This window comes from Erinaceus europaeus, chromosome 7 (assembly GCF_950295315.1).
Source record: "Erinaceus europaeus chromosome 7, mEriEur2.1, whole genome shotgun sequence".
Classification (NCBI taxonomy): Eukaryota; Metazoa; Chordata; class Mammalia; order Eulipotyphla; family Erinaceidae; genus Erinaceus; species Erinaceus europaeus.
This window is the reverse complement of record NC_080168.1, coordinates 47,784,046-47,801,949: the sequence shown is the minus strand read 5'-3', so window position 1 is coordinate 47,801,949 and position 17,904 is coordinate 47,784,046. Positions and strand designations below refer to the sequence as shown.

Below are 17,904 nucleotides of genomic sequence, written 5' to 3'. Positions count from 1 at the left end.
AAAGATGTCCTTGAGGTGTATGTGGGAAAGTGTTTTACCAATGTTTTCCTCTAAGTATTTGATTGTTTCTGGTCTGACATCTAGATCTTTGATCCATTTGGAGTTGATTTTTGTTTCTGGTGAGATAAAGTGGTTCAATTTCATTCTTCTGCATGTTTCAACCCAGTTTTCCCAGCACCATTTATTGAAGAGAGCCTCCTTTTTCCATTTAATCCTTTGGGCCCCCATATCAAAGATTAGATGCCCATAGGTGTTGGGATTTACTTCTGGGCTTTCAATTCTGTTCCACTGGTCTGTGTGCCTATTTTTGTTCCAGTACCATGCTGTTTTGATGATGATGGCTTTATAATATAGTTTAAGGTCTGGGAGTGTGATGCCTCCATTTCTGTTTCTTTTCCTTAAGATGGTTTTGGCAATTCTAGGTGTTTTCAGGTTCCAGATAAATGATTGTAGTGTTTGTTCTTTCTCTTAAAGAAGCCTGGTGGAACTTTGATGGGTATTGCATTAAATTTGTATATGGCTCTGGGGAGAATATTCATTTTGATGATATTTATTCTTCCAATCCATGAGCATGGGATATCTTTCCATTTCTTGGTATCAGTTTCTATCTCCTTGAGTAGCGACTCATAGTTTTCAGTATACAAGTCTTTCACTTCTTTGGTCAACTTTATTCCTAGGTATTTGATTGATTTTGCTGAAACAGTAAATGGGAGTGATTTCTGGATGTCTTCTTCTTCAGATTTAGTGTTTGCATAAAGAAATGCCACTGATTTTTGTTCATTGATTTTGTAGCCTGATACCTTGCTATATTGCCTAACAACTTCCAGTAATTTTCTACTGGATTCTTTAGGTCTTTCTATGTATACTATCATATCATCTGCAAATAGTGAGAGCTTGACTTCTTCCCTTCCAATCTGTATCCCTTTGATTTCTTTCTCTTGCCTGATTGCTATGGCAAGAACTTCCAATACTATGTTGAAGAGTAACGGTGACAGTGTACAGCCCTGTCTAGTCCCCGATCTGAGGGGGAATGCTTTCAGCTTCTGTCCATTGAGTATGATGTTGGCTGTAGGTTTGCTATATATAGACTCCACTATCTTGAGGAATTTCCCATCTATTCCCATTTTTTGTAGAGTTTTGAGCATGAATGGGTGTTGGATTTTGTCAAAGGCTTTCTCTGCATCTATTGAGATAATCATGTGGTTTTTGGCTTTGCTTTTATTGATGTGATGAATGACATTGATTGATTTACAGATGTTGAACCAGCCTTGAATTCCTGGGATGAATCCCACTTGGTCATGATGAACAATCTTTTTGATGTGTTGCTGTATCCGGTTGGCCAAGATCTTGTTTAATATTTTGACATCTATGTTCATCAGAGATATTGGTCTGTAGTTTTCCTTTTTTGTTCTGTCCCTATCAGCTTTTGGTATCAGGGTGATGTTGGCTTCATAAAAGGTGGAAAGGAGTATTCCTGTTTCTTCAATCTTATGGAATAGCTTAAGAAGTATGGGTATTAACTGTTTCCTGAAAGTTTTGTAGAATTCGTTTGTGAAGCCATCTGGTCCAGGACTTTTGTTGTTGGGGAGATTCTTAATAACGGTTTCAATTTCTTAGTCTGTTATTGGTGCATTTAGATTTTGTAGTTCTTCTTGGTTCAGTTTTGAAAGTGCATAGGTTTCTAGGAATTGTTCCATTTCTTCCAGATTCTCTAGCTTAGTGGCATATAGTTCTTTATAGAAGTTTTGCAGAATTCTCTGGATTTCTGTGGTGTCAGTTGTGATATCTCCTGCATCGTTTACAATTAATTTACGTTATTAATTTGAGTCTTCTCTCTTTTTTGTTTGGTGAGTCTGGCTAGGGGTTTGTCAATTTTGTTTAATCTTTCAAAGAACCAACATTTGGCTTCATTGATCTTTTGTATGGTTCTTTTATTTTCGATGTTGTTTATTTCTGCTCTAACTTTAGTGATTTCTGTCCTTCTGGTTGCTTTAGGGTTCCTTTGTTCCTCTTCCTCTAAGTCCTTGAGGTGTGTATTAAGGTTGTTCATTTGGGCTTCTTCTTGGTGTTTAATATGTGATTGTATGGCTATAAGTTTCCCTCTCAGTACTGCTTTCGCTGTGTCCCAAATATTTTGATAGGTTGTGTCTTCATTTTCATTAGTTTCCAGGAACATTTGAATTTCCTGTTTGAGTGAGTCTCTGACCCAGTGGTTCTTAAGGAGCATATTGTTTAGTTTCCAAATTCTATGTCTTTTAATAATTTTCCGTTTGTTGTTAAAAGTTAGTTTTACTCCACTGTGGTCTGAGAAAATACTTGGGATGATTTCAATGCTCTTGAATTTATTGATGCTGTCTTTGTGGCCTAACATGTGGTCTATCCTTGAGTATGTGTTATGTGGATTTGAAAAGAAGGTGTATTCCAGTTTTTTGGGGTGGAGGACTCTGAAAATGTCCAAGAGGTCTAGTCTGTCAATCTCTTCATTCAATTCTTTTGTATCTTTATTGGTTCTCTGCTTTGTTGATATGTCTAAGTGTGAGAGTGGGGTATTGACGTCTCCCACTATTATTGTATTACTATTGATGTATTTTTGAAATTCTTTCAGTAGATGCTTAATGTATTTAGATGGTCCCTCGTTGGGTGCATAGATGTTAATAATTGTTAAGTCTTCTTGGCTGATTGATCCTCTAATCATTATGTAATGTCCTTGCCTATCTTTTATTACTTTATTTAATTTAAAATCTATCGTGTCTGAGATGAGAATGGCTGTTCCTGCCCTTTTTTGTGGACCGTTAGCCTGTATGATAGTTTTCCATCCTTTCACTTTAAGTCTGTGTTTATCTTGTTGTGACAGATGGGATTCTTGCAAGCAGCATATGATTGGGTTATGTTTTCTGATCCATCCCCCCACCCTGTGCCTTTTGATGGGTGAGTTTAAGCCATTGACATTTATTGATATTATGGATTTAATGTATTGTAGTGCCATTGTTCTAAAAAACAATTTGTTTACTCTGATATATTTCAAGTATTATAGTGATGTTCTTGTTTATAAGAGGTCTTTTAGTACCTCTTTCAGGGCCAGCTTGGTGATAGTTGCCTCCTTTAACTGTTGTTTGTCTAAGATGGTTTTGATCCCTCCATTTAGCTTGAAGGAAAGTCTAGCAGCATATATTATCCTTGGTTGAAACCCTTTTTCATTCAGGGCTCGATAGATATCTTGCCACTCCCTTCTGGCTTTTAGAGTTTGAGTTGAGAAATCTGCAGATAGTCTTATGGGTTTTCCCCTGTATGTGACTTTTTGTTTCTCTCTTGCAGCCTTTAGGATCCTTTCTTTATCCTTACTTCTTCTCATTGTGACTATGATGTGTCTTGGTGTCTTCAGGTCTGGGTTGATTCTGTTTGGTACTCTCTGGGCCTCTTGAACCTTGGTATCCTTTCTGTTATTCAGGTCTGGCAAGTTTTCTTGTATTATTTCCTCTAGAATGTTTTCTTCCCCTTCCTCTCTTTCTTCCTCTGGCAGGTCAATTATACGAATGTTACTTCTTTTGAGATCATCCCATATGTCTCTGTTTTTGTTTTCAGTGTCTCTCAATCTCTTTTTAAGCTCTTTCACCTCTTTCTTAGTTTTCTCTAACTCATCCTCTGTCTGACTAATTCTGTTTTCTGCTTCTGTTAGTCTGCTTTCCCTTGCCTCAGCTTCTTTCTTCATTACAGCTATTTCAGCTTTCAGTTCTCTAATTGTCTCAAGATAATCAGTATTTTCCTAATGTTGTTTTCATTTCTGTGATTAATAAGTTTATTATTGCTTGCATACTTTTCTTATCTATGGTTACTTCTGACTGATTTGTGGTTTCTTCTGGGCTCTTGTCTTCATTCATTGGGGTAGCAGTTTTATTTGTTTTTAATCTACCAATTTTTTTTAAATTTATGTGTTTCTCTCTTTTTCTTTTTGCTCTGTTGTTCCTCAGTTGTTGTGTTTTGAGCACAAGTAACACTTTACTAAATACCTTTATGACAATTGTACTCACCAACCTCCGGAATTACAGTAGCAACTGAAGTAAGTATTGAAGGAGTTTAATCGTTACCAGTTAGCCAAAGAATTTCTCCAGTCCGTGAAAAAATAGTAACCAAATCCCAGTGAAGAAAGAGAAAAGAAAGAGAGGATAGCAAGAATAGACAATTATGCAAATCTACTATCCACTGTATATTCTAGGGGTAACAAGAGTGTAAAGGGAACTAGAGCAGAGATACACACATAGAGAGTCCACTCTGGGTCAGATTTCTTCCCCAAAGTAATTCACAAATTCAGAAAGGCAAAGAAGAAAGAAGTGTATGACAAGATTAAAAAAAAAAAGAGATAGAGAGAGATAAGAGAGAGAAAAGGGAGAAGATAAGAAGAAGAGTTGTGATTAAAGAGCAGTGCGAGGAACTTCCCAAATGTGTATCAGTGAATTAAAACAAAACAAAACAAAACAAAAACACCCTGTTTGGTGGTATGGGGTATCCTGCTAGTAGCTGGTCCCAGGCACTGCTTATGGGGGGGGTGGTGGCGGGAAGGATGTATGCTTGAAAATTAAAAGGAAGAAAAAAGAATTTTTTTCCCCTACTCTAATTCTTAACCCAAATTAAGTTATAGACACCTCCTTGGTGTCACCGCTATGGCCCCTTATCGGCTGGCCTGCTAAAGGCAGAAAATCCTATTGTTTACACGAGATGTGTCCGGAGCTCAAAGGCTAGCCGCTTCTCAGTCTGCCATCTTCCGGGAAACCCCCCCCTCCAGACTTTTTTAAAGGATTTCTCAAAAATGAAAACTAGCTCCAAGTCCTTTGATCCAATGAGAGCTATACTCAAGAAGTCTTTGGATCCGCCCTCAGGGTCGCGGTGGACCTTGGAGACTCCCAAGAGGAAGCCCCCGAGCTAAAGTGCTCTCTCCGGGTCCTCTGCCCCCAGCGCTCTGCAACCGGCGGAGGAGCCGCCTTCCTGGGCGAGCGGAGGACAATGCCCGGCGCACTCGCCTTGCCCGGCGCCGCCTGGGAATTCTGGAGCCCCGCTAGTCCGTGTCACCTTTACTCTAATTCTTAACCCAAATTAAATTGTAATCACTTCTTTGGTGTCTCCCCTTATTGACTGGCCTGCTAAAGGCAGAAAATCCTACCGTTGCCGATGATGCGATCAGAGCACTCACTGTTAGCGACTTCTCAGTCCGCCATCTTCCTAACTCCGCCACATTCTTTCTTAAAGATTTTTTTCCAGAGCACTTCTCAGTTTTGGCTTATGGTGGTGTGGGGAATTGAACCTGGGTCAATAGAACCTCAGATTAGGAGTCTCTTTCTATAACCATTATGCTGTCTATCCCAGGTTATATTATTTTCTGCTATGAGACAATATAACTATTGACTATATAACTATATTGACAATATAACTATTATTTTCTGCTATGAGACAATATAACTAACTTGCTATTGGTTCTGCCTTCGTGTGTGTGTGTGTGTGTGTGTGTGTGTGTATTTAAATAGGTGGCTACAATTAGTATTTTACTGTTTTTGTTTGAATGTCTTTCTCACAATGTGACATTCATAACTGTCCTTTTTGGTCTCTTCTCTTTCTTCAGCCAGAACCTCTGCTATTTGGGAAATTTGCAGTCACAAATAATTTAAAATTATATTATATTCATTTGTCATTACTCTTTATTTATAAAATGTAAATTCTAGGAGAATGTAAATTATGTCCCTCTCCTTATCATTTCTCCTCCTTTTGCCTCATTCTTCTTCATTTATTACTATATATACAGACACTAGTATAGTAAGCGATTAGTTAATATTTTCTAAGTGAAAAAATTGCTAAGTGAAGGAATAAGTAAACACCACTTTAAATGTAAATTATTGCAGACAGCACAATTCATATTGCTGTATAGATGTAAAAGAGCCAGATGAAATGTACAATGGTAAGACTTTTCAGAAATTTGTTAGAAATAAATGATGTTAGCAAGAACTCCATAATATTTCTCAGATAGTTGAAATAATGGTTTGGTGGCTCAAGAACAATGCTGATATTCTCTTTGCTGTATTCTCCCTCCCTTACTATGGCAGTCTACAAAAAATTCTTTAAGAAGTTTTACAGATACCATATTACAAAAGATAATATAGTGTAATACATTTATACAAATATTTCACTAACAGGCCAAATGAATTTATTTTAAAATATTTTTCTTTTTAAATTTTATTTATAAAATGGAAATATTGACAAGACTACAGAATAAGAGGGATATAATTCCACACAGTTCCCACTACCAGAACTACATATCCAATCCCCTCCCTTGATAGCTTTCCTATTATTTATCCCTCTGTATGGACCCAAGATGATTATGGAGTGCAGAAGGTGGGAAGTCTGGCTTCTGTAATTGCTTCCCAGCCGAACATGAGCATTTACAGGTAGATCCATATTGCTAGCCTATCTCTCTCTTTCCCTAGTGGGTAGGGGTCTGGGGAGGTGGGGCTCCAGGGCACACATAGGTGGGGTTGTCTGCCCAGTGAAGTCAGGTTGGCATCATGATAGCATCTGGAACCTGGTGGCTGAAAAAGAGTTAAGATATAAAGCAGAACAAATAGTTGACTCATCATGAACCAAAAAACAAGAATATTGAAGATTAAGATTTTGGGTCTCCGCTTTGGAAAAAGCTAGTAGGTCTATTTTAGGGGCTTACTAGTTTTTGTCTGAGCTTGACATCTAACATGCAGGTGACCTAAGTTATTGTCTGGGGAGATGATCTTGTAGCTGGAAAAAGGACTAGAAATACATTCTAAAAATGACTTATTTTTGAAATATTATATCTTCTAAAAGCTTAGGCCAGGAAGAACAGAATCAACTGGTGGTGTTTTTATAAGATATAGCTATATGTAAATAGCATAAAAGGACATAAATTATGGTGATGTCTTATATGCTACAGCAAATACTAACAGTAGAATTCTCAAAGTTAACCCAATTGCCAAATGATTTGGTTATAGCAATAACTATCTATTGCCTTCTTAAACCCTAGGATAGCAGGAACCTTCCATTTTTCTCTATAAAGCCCATATTTCTCCAATTTCTAAAACCTCTAGGGTGTGCTTCACTTTCCTGCATGCTTCTCCTAGTTCATACTAACTGATAGTGCATCTGTTGATACCAACCCACCCAATGCAACCAGTACCACCGCGGACTGCATCCAGAGACGGCAGGCTTGGTATGTCAGCTCTACAGTTTCATTACTCTGGTGAGACCTTTTCTAGCTCATAGGACTCCTTAATTCCATTTCAGGTGGTACACTTCTTAACAAACCTCAAAACCTAAATACAGACCAGGGCCCATGAGATAGCACATGTGTACATGTATCCATAAGTTAGGGGAAAACATATACCTTAATGCAAAAGTGCACATTAGTTTACAAGTGAGTCAATAAATGTAGCAAGCAAGTAGAAAGACCTAAAAAGACACCTTAAAGTACCTAATGAAACAGTTTCTACTTAGACATAGATACCCTCCTCACCTACCTCCTATTACACATTCCTCAATCACTCCAAAGCTAACCTTGTCAGACAAAGTAAGGACTAAAAAAGCTGAAAAAGGGCAAGAGACTGGCATACTTTAATGGTGACTCTTTAGTCACTACCAGGCCACCCTATCACCTGGGCTATCATCAGGGAGGCCTGGGATTCCTATACAGACGTGATAGGCCTAGACCTCTAACAGATTCCTCTCACCACTGTCACTAATAATCTTCATCAGAAACAACATAATGAACCCCTCTATTGGCCCCTATCAGACCTGGTCCTCAATGTGGATCAACAGTGATAGGGAATGTTCCATTCTCCAAAGGAAGATTGGATAACGTACTTTACCTATCACCCGAGGAAGATGGGTCCTGAAATTAGTGCAGCCTGGTATGTAGCTGTGACCACAGAATGCCAGCTCAGACCTACAGGGATGCAGAGGTTACATAGGCTCCTGTGCTGACTATGGGCCACAGATCAAATCAATGAGGTTTACAGTTAACAGTATTTATATACTTTCCCCATATTTGGGAGCTATTCTCTTCCATGATCCTAACAACTTCTTATGTTTTTATGTGATCCAGTGATGGCGGTTTAGGGCAGGCATGTGGTGGCTTACCTGGTTGAGAAACATGTTAACCATCCTTAAGGTCCAAAATTTAAGCCCCTGACATCACCTACAAAGAGGAAGCTTCACAAACAGTGGGAACGTGCTGGAAATATCTACCATCTATCATTCTTTCTTTCTTCCTCCCTTTCTTTCTTTCTTTCTTTCTTTCTTTCTTTCTTTCTTTCTTTCTATCTCTTTCTGTCTCTCACCTGTCAAAATATGGTCACTGTATTGGAGTTATATATGCACTGAGCTCCAGTGATAACTCTGTTTAAAAAAAAATTCAGGGAGTCGGGCTTTAGTACAGCGGGCTAAGCGCAGATGGCGCAAAGCACAAAGACCGGCATAAGGATCCCGGTTCAAACCCCGGCTCCCCACCTGCAGGGGAGTCGCTTCACAGGCGGTGAAGCAGGTCTTGCAGGTGTTTATCTTTCTCTCCTCTTCTCTGTCTTCCCCTCCCTCTCTCCATTTCTCTCTGTCCTATCCAACAACAACAACAATAATAATAACTACAACAATAAAACAACAAGGGCAACAAAAGGGAAAAAATAAATAAAAATAAATATTAAAAAAAGAGACTAAAAAAAATTCAATGGTTATGGCTCATAACTTCATGTTATGGCAACTGGTTTACTTGGACACAAATGAACTGAGAATTTATAATTTCACTGAACACAAATTTCTGTTTTGGTCATTGAATTCAACTGTTTATTCTTTTAAGTAGGATATACTACACTATAGACTGAATATTACCTTTTATTGTCAGGGAGAAAGAAAAGGGCAGGTACCACCGCACTGGCATGCACCCAGCAGCCCCCCACTGCTATGGTATATCCCATCTCAAGTCTAGACCTCCTGCGTGACAAAACACCAGCTCTAACCTCTCAGATATTGCCAGCTCATGGCAAAAGTGTTAATCTCCAATCTTTTGGCCTTTTAAATCTGTGACTTTTCAAGTCTTATGTCTATCTTTGAAATAGCTTCCATTAGTTAGATTTTCTTAGAAACATTCAAGGATTACTAGGGTGTGCTAACATTTCACCAAAGAAGATGCTGAAGGCAGAGTATGGCACTAGGTAGGCCTGAGGGAATTCTACTCAAAGGGACCACATCTATTTGATCTCTACACTATGATTGTGTAGTCCATGCTAACACTTGGAATGGGTATAAGAATGTCAAGAAATGTCAACTAGTGGATAGCAACGGACTTTGGGGCATATGACAAACAGAAAAAGTTTGTGTTCCATCAGCCTTGTAGGACATATCAGTGTAAATGGCCTAAAGTTATTTGTTAAGTACAGTTACAAATACAAATGTGTTTTTTGTTTGCCTGTGCACTAATCTATAATATAATCACAAATATATCTTAATTTTTCAGAAATTTGTCGTTGTCAATGGCTGCCTAACAAATGGTGTTGTGGAGTACTAAGTATTTTTTTAATTCTGTTTTTTGTGCTATTTCTCATATGTAAGTAAAATGCATCCTTTATTTCTTCACTTTTTACTTTCAATCATGACTTCCTATTGTGATTATTTTCCTTCATGATCTTTGCAAAATATTTAATTATTGGGTAGAAACAGGAATGAATATGGAAGGAGGGGAGAATGAATAAGGAAGAGAGAAAGATAGACACTGGCAGACCTGCTTTACTGCCTGTGAAGTGACTCCCCTGCAGGTGGGAGCTGGGGGCTCGAACTGGGTTCCTTAGGCAGGTCCTTGCACTTTGCGCCATGTGCGCTTAACCCGCTGCACTACCACCCGACTCCCCATCTTTTATTTCTTAATCATTGTTTTTTCCTCATTATCCTTCTTCCTTCCCATTATTCATGATACACTGAGTGTATGTCACTGAATGAATTATCAAGAATAGCATTCCCTATGTGAGGTATTGGGAGTGGCAACAATGATTAAGATAAATTTATTCACCTGATATTATCACATTATGATTATCATCCCATTAGCACTTACTACTTTGAATTCTGTCACTTTAGTGACACTACAGTCTTTCTACTTAAAATATTGTTATGTGGGGTGCTGAGGCTCACACGGGGTGACTCTCAGCAAGGAAGGTAAACTACCGGTTCTCCTTCGCTAGTTCAAGGGACTCAACATATAGGCAAGAGACACCAGGGAGAATTGGAACACTCTTGTTTATTTGGGGGTGGGCTTGGTTGTATATAGGGATGCAGACAAAGAACATTTTTCAAATACGTCAGAAATTACAGGTTTATAAAAGGTCAGCTTGCCCCTATGGTAGGGGACTGGTATGACAAGAATTAATGCAGATACATTAAGGTCAAGATAATTAGTCACTGATGCAGGCATTTAATTACCCAAAGGTGTTTGAGAGGAGAATAGGGGTTAAACCAGTTAAGGTGAGATAGAGAGAAGATAAGAAGGTTTGATGCAAATTAAGGCCATCAAAGGGCACTGTTAGGAGTGTGTGATGAGGTGTGTTCTCCATTGTGATCAGAAGGTGAGGTGAACTTTGAATAAGTGAACCTTAAAGCAGGCAGCCATGTGGCCTGCAGTTAGCGGGGAGAAACAGTGAGATCTCTGTGGGCTTGAGAGTCTGATAAGGGGAAACTGAGTCTGAGAGACATTTTTCCCCTTTGTTCATCTCTTGTGAGAGAGGCTAACAAGGGGGTGTCTTTCCCAGACCTCCATCCAGGGGTGGGGGGAGTTTTCCCTAAGCTCTACCAAGTTTATACATAGTCCCACAGTGGGGGAAATAGCAAAACAGTTATGCAAACAGATTCTGATGCCTTAAATTCAGAGGTCCCAAGTTCAATCATCCACACCACCATAAGCGAGAGTTGAACAGTGTTCTGGTAAAAAAGAAATAACAACTTAATTTTATTCCACATGTGTTTGTATAATTCTCCCATGTCACAAAATGAAGTTAAAATCTACAACTTATTAAATAAAGGTGTTAGAAAAGCTATGTTCATGTTCAAAATCATGTAACAAATGAGGTAGGTTTTGTTAGATTATATTGATAATCTCTGTTAACAAATACTGGCTCTATATATGTTGTGTAAAACAACATCAGAACATATATAAGGAATTGATAAAGAAATAAAGTTGAACAAGGCCAGGCAGCAGTGCGTCCTGTTAGGTGCACACATTACAGTATACAAGGACCCGGGGTCAAGCCTCTGGTCCCCACCTGCAGGGGGAAAGCTTCATGAGTGGTGAAACAGGGCTGCAGTTGTCTCTCTGTCTCTTTCCCTGTCTCCCCTAGCCCTCTGAGTTTCTCTCTGTCTCTATCCAATAATAAATAAATAAATAAATAAAATATTTTAAAAATAAAATAGTTTAACACACAATTTGGTAATTATGTAATTTTCGGTGTCAGAAAATATTAGTTTAGTTATTTTGATTTTTAAATTGTTTTTATTATTTTAAAAATAGGCTATTTTATTCTCTAATAGGTGGCATCCTGCTACAGATTGAAGATCTTTGATTGAGTATATTTCATGTTAAAATTTAAGTAATTTTTTGTTTGGATAAATAATGTTACCTGCACAAATTAAATTAATTCATATTAATATCTCTTAAGTTATAGATGTTTTTTTACTAAGTCTTTAAAGAGGGAAGCAAAACAATTTCTCATGGGTAACTAAACTAAATTTCTCATGGATAACTAAATAAGACTGTCACAACATTTCATGCTAATGTACTTGTCCCTACACCAATAGATAGATTTAGTCTTTGGATGACGATTGTAATTTTTTATTGTCATAGGTATTTTGATTGTTTTTTAGTAGATGACTTATTTGTCTTATTGATGTAGCACCAAAGTATAACATTTTGTGTTTCAGGTGTGCATCATTGAACATCAGTGTTTGCATACCACAGTTGCTCACTAACAATTTAATAAACTCTTACATTACAAACTTATCTTTCCTCAATTATCTCAAAATACAATGGTATGTTATTTTATGTTTTTTTAGGTCACTTTAGAAAAATTACCTGCTATACTTGCCCAGATAATTGGATTAGTTTCCAAAATAAATGCTACCTTTTCTCTGAAAATGAGAGCAGTTGGAATGCAAGCATATCTGATTGTCTTACCCAACAAGCTGACTTAACAACGATTGACACTGACCAAGAAATGGTAAATAATTTGATTTGCATTTTTTATTATATTAAATAGTAGCACTGCAAATATTCAAATACTGTTATTTTTTAAACTTTTCTCATGTGACTCATTGGACTATTAGAGATGTTCAAAGCATGTTATATGATACACAGGGTCTTTTTATTTTTTTTATTTGTATTATAGTCACATGGCCTAAGGCTCAGAGGTTTAATTTTTTAATTTCTTTATTGGGGGATTGATGGTTTATAGTCAACAGTAAAATACAATAGTTTGTACATGCATAACATTTCCCAGTTTTACACATAACAATACAACCCCCACTAGGTCCTCCTCTGCCATCATGTTCCAGGACCTGATCCTCCCACCCCACCCCAGAGTCTTTTTTATTTGGGTGCAATACACCAACTCTAGTCCAAGTGCTGCTTAGTGTTTTCCCTTCTGATCTTGTTTTTCAACTTTTGCCTATGAGTGTGATTATCTCATACTCCTCTTTCTGACTTATCTCACTTGATTCCTTCAAGGTCCATCCAAGATGTAGTGAAGAAAGGTGAAATCACCATTTTAAATAGCTGAGTAGTATTCCATTACATATAAAGACAACAACTTGCTCAGCCACTCATCTGTTTGACACCTGGGTTGCTTCTAGGTTTTGAGCTATTACAAATTGTGCTGCTAAGAACATATATGTGCACAGATCTTTTTGGATGGGTATGTTGGATTCCTTAGGATATACACCCAGAAGAGGAATTACAGGATCATAGGATAAGTCCATTTCTAGCCTTCTGAGAGTTCTCCAGAATGTTCTTCCACAGAGGCTGGAACAATTGACATTCCCACCAGCAGTGCAGGAGGGTTCCTTTGTCCCCACAACCTCTCTAGCATTTGTTGCTGGTACTTTTTCTGGTGTATGACATTCTCACAGGAGGAGTGATGTGGTATCTCATTGTTGTCTTTATTTGCATTTCTCTGACAATCAAAGACTTGGAGCATTTTTTCATATGGTTCTTGGCCTTTTGGATCTCTTCTGTGGTGAATATTCTATTCATATCTTCTCCCCATTTTTGGATGGGTCATTTCTTGTTGTTGAGTTTGGCGAGCTCTTTTTATATTTTGGTTATTGAAGCTCAGAGGTTTCAGTCCTTAATACCACCATAAGCAGAGCTGAGCAGTGCTCTTGTTAAAAATAATGTTCAGAATGTAAAGCATAATAGCACAACTGTAAACAGTATTAAAGTAATTTTCTTCTGTGATGAACAGTGATGTGTGAAATTTGCTTGAAGATTGGTTTAAATTTAAATGGATATGAACCAGGCTAGGACAATTCTGAGATTACTACAAGAATACTAAATTATTTTAGAATCAATAAAAGGTACAAAAATATTAACAAAATGTGAAAGATGAAATATGAACTTTCACAACAAATAAGAAAGGTGCATACTCAGTGTAACAAAAAGGAGTTGTATGGTCAATAATTTCCTTCATAAAAATGTCAAGACTTCTGAAATAAATATCCTTATAAATATTTTAAGTATCCTTTACATTTTCCCCTTGGGAAAAGAAAAAAAAAAGCTAAATTAGCAGTAGGATGGAAATAATACTGGCTATCAATAGCAATCTTGGGTGTTAAAAGTAGTAACAAAGCAAAAAATGCTTAAAGTTTTCATTTATGAGAATCCTAGTAAAGAGGAAGCAGATAACATGAACAGGCCCATCACAGCTAATGAAATTGAAACAGTTATCAAAACACAAGCATAAACCTATGGGACTACATAAGATTAAGAAGCTTCTGTAGAGCTAAAGAAACTACTACCCAAACTAAGAGACCCCTCACAGAATGGGAGAAGATCTTTACATGCCATACATCAGACAAGAGGCTAATAACCACAATATATAAAGAATTTGCAAATCTCAACAACAAGAAAACAACCCCATCCAAAAATGGGGAGAGGACGAGGACAGAATATTCACCACAGAAGAGATCCAAAAGGCCCAGAAACACATGAAAAAATGCTCCAAGTCTCTGTCAGAGAAATGCAAATAAAGACAACAAAGAGATACCAGTTCACTCCTGTGAGAATGTCATACATCAGAAAAGGTAACAGCAGCAAATGCTGGAGAGGTTATGAGGTCAAAGGAACCCTCCTGCACTGCCAGTGTCAATGGTTTCAACCTCTGTGGAGAACAGTCTGGAGAACACTCAGAAGGCGAGAAATGGACCTACCCTATGATCCTGCAAGTCCTCTCCTGGGGATATATCCTAAGGAACCCAACACACTCATTGAAAAAGATCTGTGTACACATATGTTCTTGGCGGCATAATTTATAATAGCCAAAACCTGGAAGCAACTCAGGTGTCCAACAACAGATGAGTGGCTGAGCAAGTGGTGGTCTATATATACAATGGAATGCTACTCAGCTATAAAAAATGGTGACTTCACCGTTTTCAGCCGATCTTGGATGGACCTTGAAAAATTGATGTTAAGTGTAATAAGTCAGAAACAGAAGTATGAATATGGGATGATCTCACTCTCAGGCAGAACTTGAAAAACAAGATCAGAAGAGAAAACAAGTAGAACCAGAACTGTAATTGGTGTATTGCACCAAAGTAAAAGACTCTGGGGTGGGTGGATGGGGAGAATACAGATCCAAGAAGGATGATAGAGGCCCTAGTGGGGGTTGTATTGTTATATGGAAAACTGGGAAATGTTATGCATGTACAAACTATTGTATTTACTGTTGAATGTAAAACAATTCCCCAATAAAGAAATAAAAAAAAGAATCCTATTAGCAATCACTGAAAACAGTCCTTGAATATCTTGGGATATAATAGAGGTATAAAAAGTGATCAGTCTTAAGTTTAAGAAAATATTTTTAAACAAATCACATAATCACGATTAGATAGGCTGAATTATTATAAAATAAAGCTTATCATATATTATCTTGTTATATTTTGATGATTTTAATAGTGTACTATATAATCTGGGAAGATTCATATTATATTAACATTTCTAAAATACCAGTAAAATTGATGCATAGATGATTTTAAAGAGTGATTTATTTTATGTACTTTATTTGAGAGAACAGAGAACTGAGAGAGGAAGAGGAGATAGAGAGGGAGAGAGAGAGACACTTGCAGCATTGCTTCATCATGTATGAAGCTCCCCTGTGAAAGTCGTGGTTGGAGGCTTGAACCCAAGTTCTTGTGCATTATAATGTGTTCACTGTCTTAGATAAACTAGACCATGTGATATAATTTCATTATTCTCATATATTTACCATGAAATTGAAACATAATGTTAACTTTATGATTTCCAGCCTTGCAGTAAGACTGTGCTTTTGACATGTCGTGATATGTATATAATATGTATAATATATAGATTCTGTATAGTATATATTCATATACCTTCATTGTAAATAAAGTGCTGTAAGGTGTCATAAAATTGACTTAATAGAGGATTACTGCGAGGAAAAGTAGTTTTGTTCCTAACTGATACCTGTAGAAATGAAATGGGAGACGGGGCTGGAGAAACAAAGTAATGGTTATGTAAAAGACTTCCACACCAGAAGCTCTGAGATCTCAAGTTCAATCCCCAGCACCACTGAAAGTCATGGCGGTCTCTGTCTGAATCCTCCCTTCATTAAAATAAATTAATAAAATGTGTTTTAAAATAAAATTTTGGAAATAAAATGTAATATTACATTATAAAGGAAATGAACATGTTGGGGAATGTGTGTGCAAATGTGCACACAAGGAAAGATGTATGAAATAACTTTGGAAGCAAAAATGAGTAACACAACTTGGAATTACTATGTTGATATTTACTGCAAAGTGGGCATAGTTAATATAGCATTATTAGAAGGCTCAGTTGCAAATGTTAACATTCCAGAAATTTATACTTTGTAAAACCTGGAGGAATAGATTTTAAGAATGAATATATATCAATTTGAAATACAAATATTTTTTAAAGAAAATCAAAGTTCATATCTTTGTTTCAATGTTAAGCAAATTGAATGTAAAAGAGTAAAAAACTAAACTTCATAGATATTTTTGATGAAGTTAGTAGCTGAATATTTCTCTCCTGGCTCTTGACACAGTCTGCAAAGCAAAGGAACAAAAATAGGCAAAGTAAAATTATGAAATTTGTTTTGTCTCTAAAGAATTTTCTTAAGCGACACAAAGGCAGTTATGATCACTGGATTAGGCTGGGAACGACAAATTTTTCAGCAAGATGTCCCATAAATAAAACTACGTTTCACAGTAGGTGAGTTTTTTTTAATGGGATTATTTAAATTTAAATAGTGCAAATTTCTCTAGATCCTGTGTATTAACTACATTTTTCTATTTTTTAAAACAGTATGGAAGTTTCCTTTTAAAAATATTTTATTCTTTTTCTTTTTTCTTTTTTTTTTTTTAACTTTTATTTATAAAAAGGAAACACTGACAAAAACCATAGGATAAGAGGGGTACAACTCCAAACAAGTCCCACCACCAGAACTCCGTATCCCAGCTCCTCCCCTGATAGCTTTCCTATTCTATTATTATTATTTATTGGATAGAGCCAGCCAAAAATCAAGAGGGTAGGGGATGAGAAGGAGAAAGACAGGGGGCTGAGTGGTAGCGGATCAGGTTAAGCGCACATAGTGCGAAGCACAAGGGCTAGTGCAAGGTGGTTCCAGCCTGGCTCCCCCACCTGCAGGGGCTCGCCTCCCAAGCAGTGAAGCAGGTCTGCAGGTGTCTATCTTTCCCTCCCCCTCTGTCTTCCTCTCCATTCTCAATTTCTCTCTGTGCTATCCAATAACAACAATAGAAAAAAGGTGACCTCCAGGAGCAGTGGATTCTGAGTGCAGGCACCCAGCCCTGCAAAGACATTGGAGAAAAAAAAAAAAAAAAAAAAAGAGAAAGAGATGCAACACTGATTCACCACTCTTAAAGCTTTCCCACTGCAAGTGAGAACCGGGGACTTGAACCTTGGTCCTTGAGCATTGTAACATGTGCACTCAACCAGGTGTGTCACCACCCAGCCCCTTAACTACATTTTTTCTAAACCCCAAGATTTGTGTGCATGTTAGAGTGGAAGACGGATGAGTTATCTCATGTATTGAGATTAGTCATGGAATAAGTTAGATATATAGGATTTCAAGATCAGAAATAAAGATATTAGGGTAAAAATATTATTAGTTATTTTGAAAATAAAGACCTGGTATTTTTTTTTGAAAAATTAAACTTCTGTCCAATTTTAACCTGATTTCACATAACCTATAATTTTCATTCCTCAGCTTCATGCTACCCTTTTGCAGAAGTGCTTTATAGTTCAAGTTATTATTTGTTGTTGCTCATTTTGATCTGATATTTGTAATGGTATCACAATTCTTTCTGTGTTGCATAATTTTGATTTTATAATGTAGAAAACTGGATCTGAAGGCCCAAGTTCACTGAACACAGTGTCAGTGTAACTACCATTTTACAGTCAATCAGTTGAATTTGAATTACTAAATAGCAATAATAATGACATTTTGGGTTGAATATTCTTTGTTGTGATTTAAGGACACAGCATTCCTGGTCTCTCTACCTCAGAAACTAGAAATTCCTTTCCTCCTCTTTTAGTTGTGAAACCAAAATTTGCTAAGTATTCCTAGAAGGGCTGTAGGGTGGAGGGGA

At 37.2% G+C, this 17,904-nt stretch overlaps 1 protein-coding gene across 1 annotated transcript in view; it reads left to right on the top strand.

Annotated features, from left to right (window-relative positions):
* Window positions 1-17,904, top strand: part of LOC132539412 (C-type lectin domain family 2 member B-like) — a gene marked incomplete at its 5' end in the record, with an annotated part of 40,395 nt that overhangs the window by 15,050 nt on the left and 7,441 nt on the right. Inside the window, 2 exons of the mRNA XM_060194372.1 lie at window positions 12,097-12,260; window positions 16,404-16,507. Of these exons, the coding sequence (XP_060050355.1) occupies window positions 12,097-12,260; window positions 16,404-16,507 (268 nt within the window). The remainder of the gene's footprint in view (window positions 1-12,096; window positions 12,261-16,403; window positions 16,508-17,904) is intronic.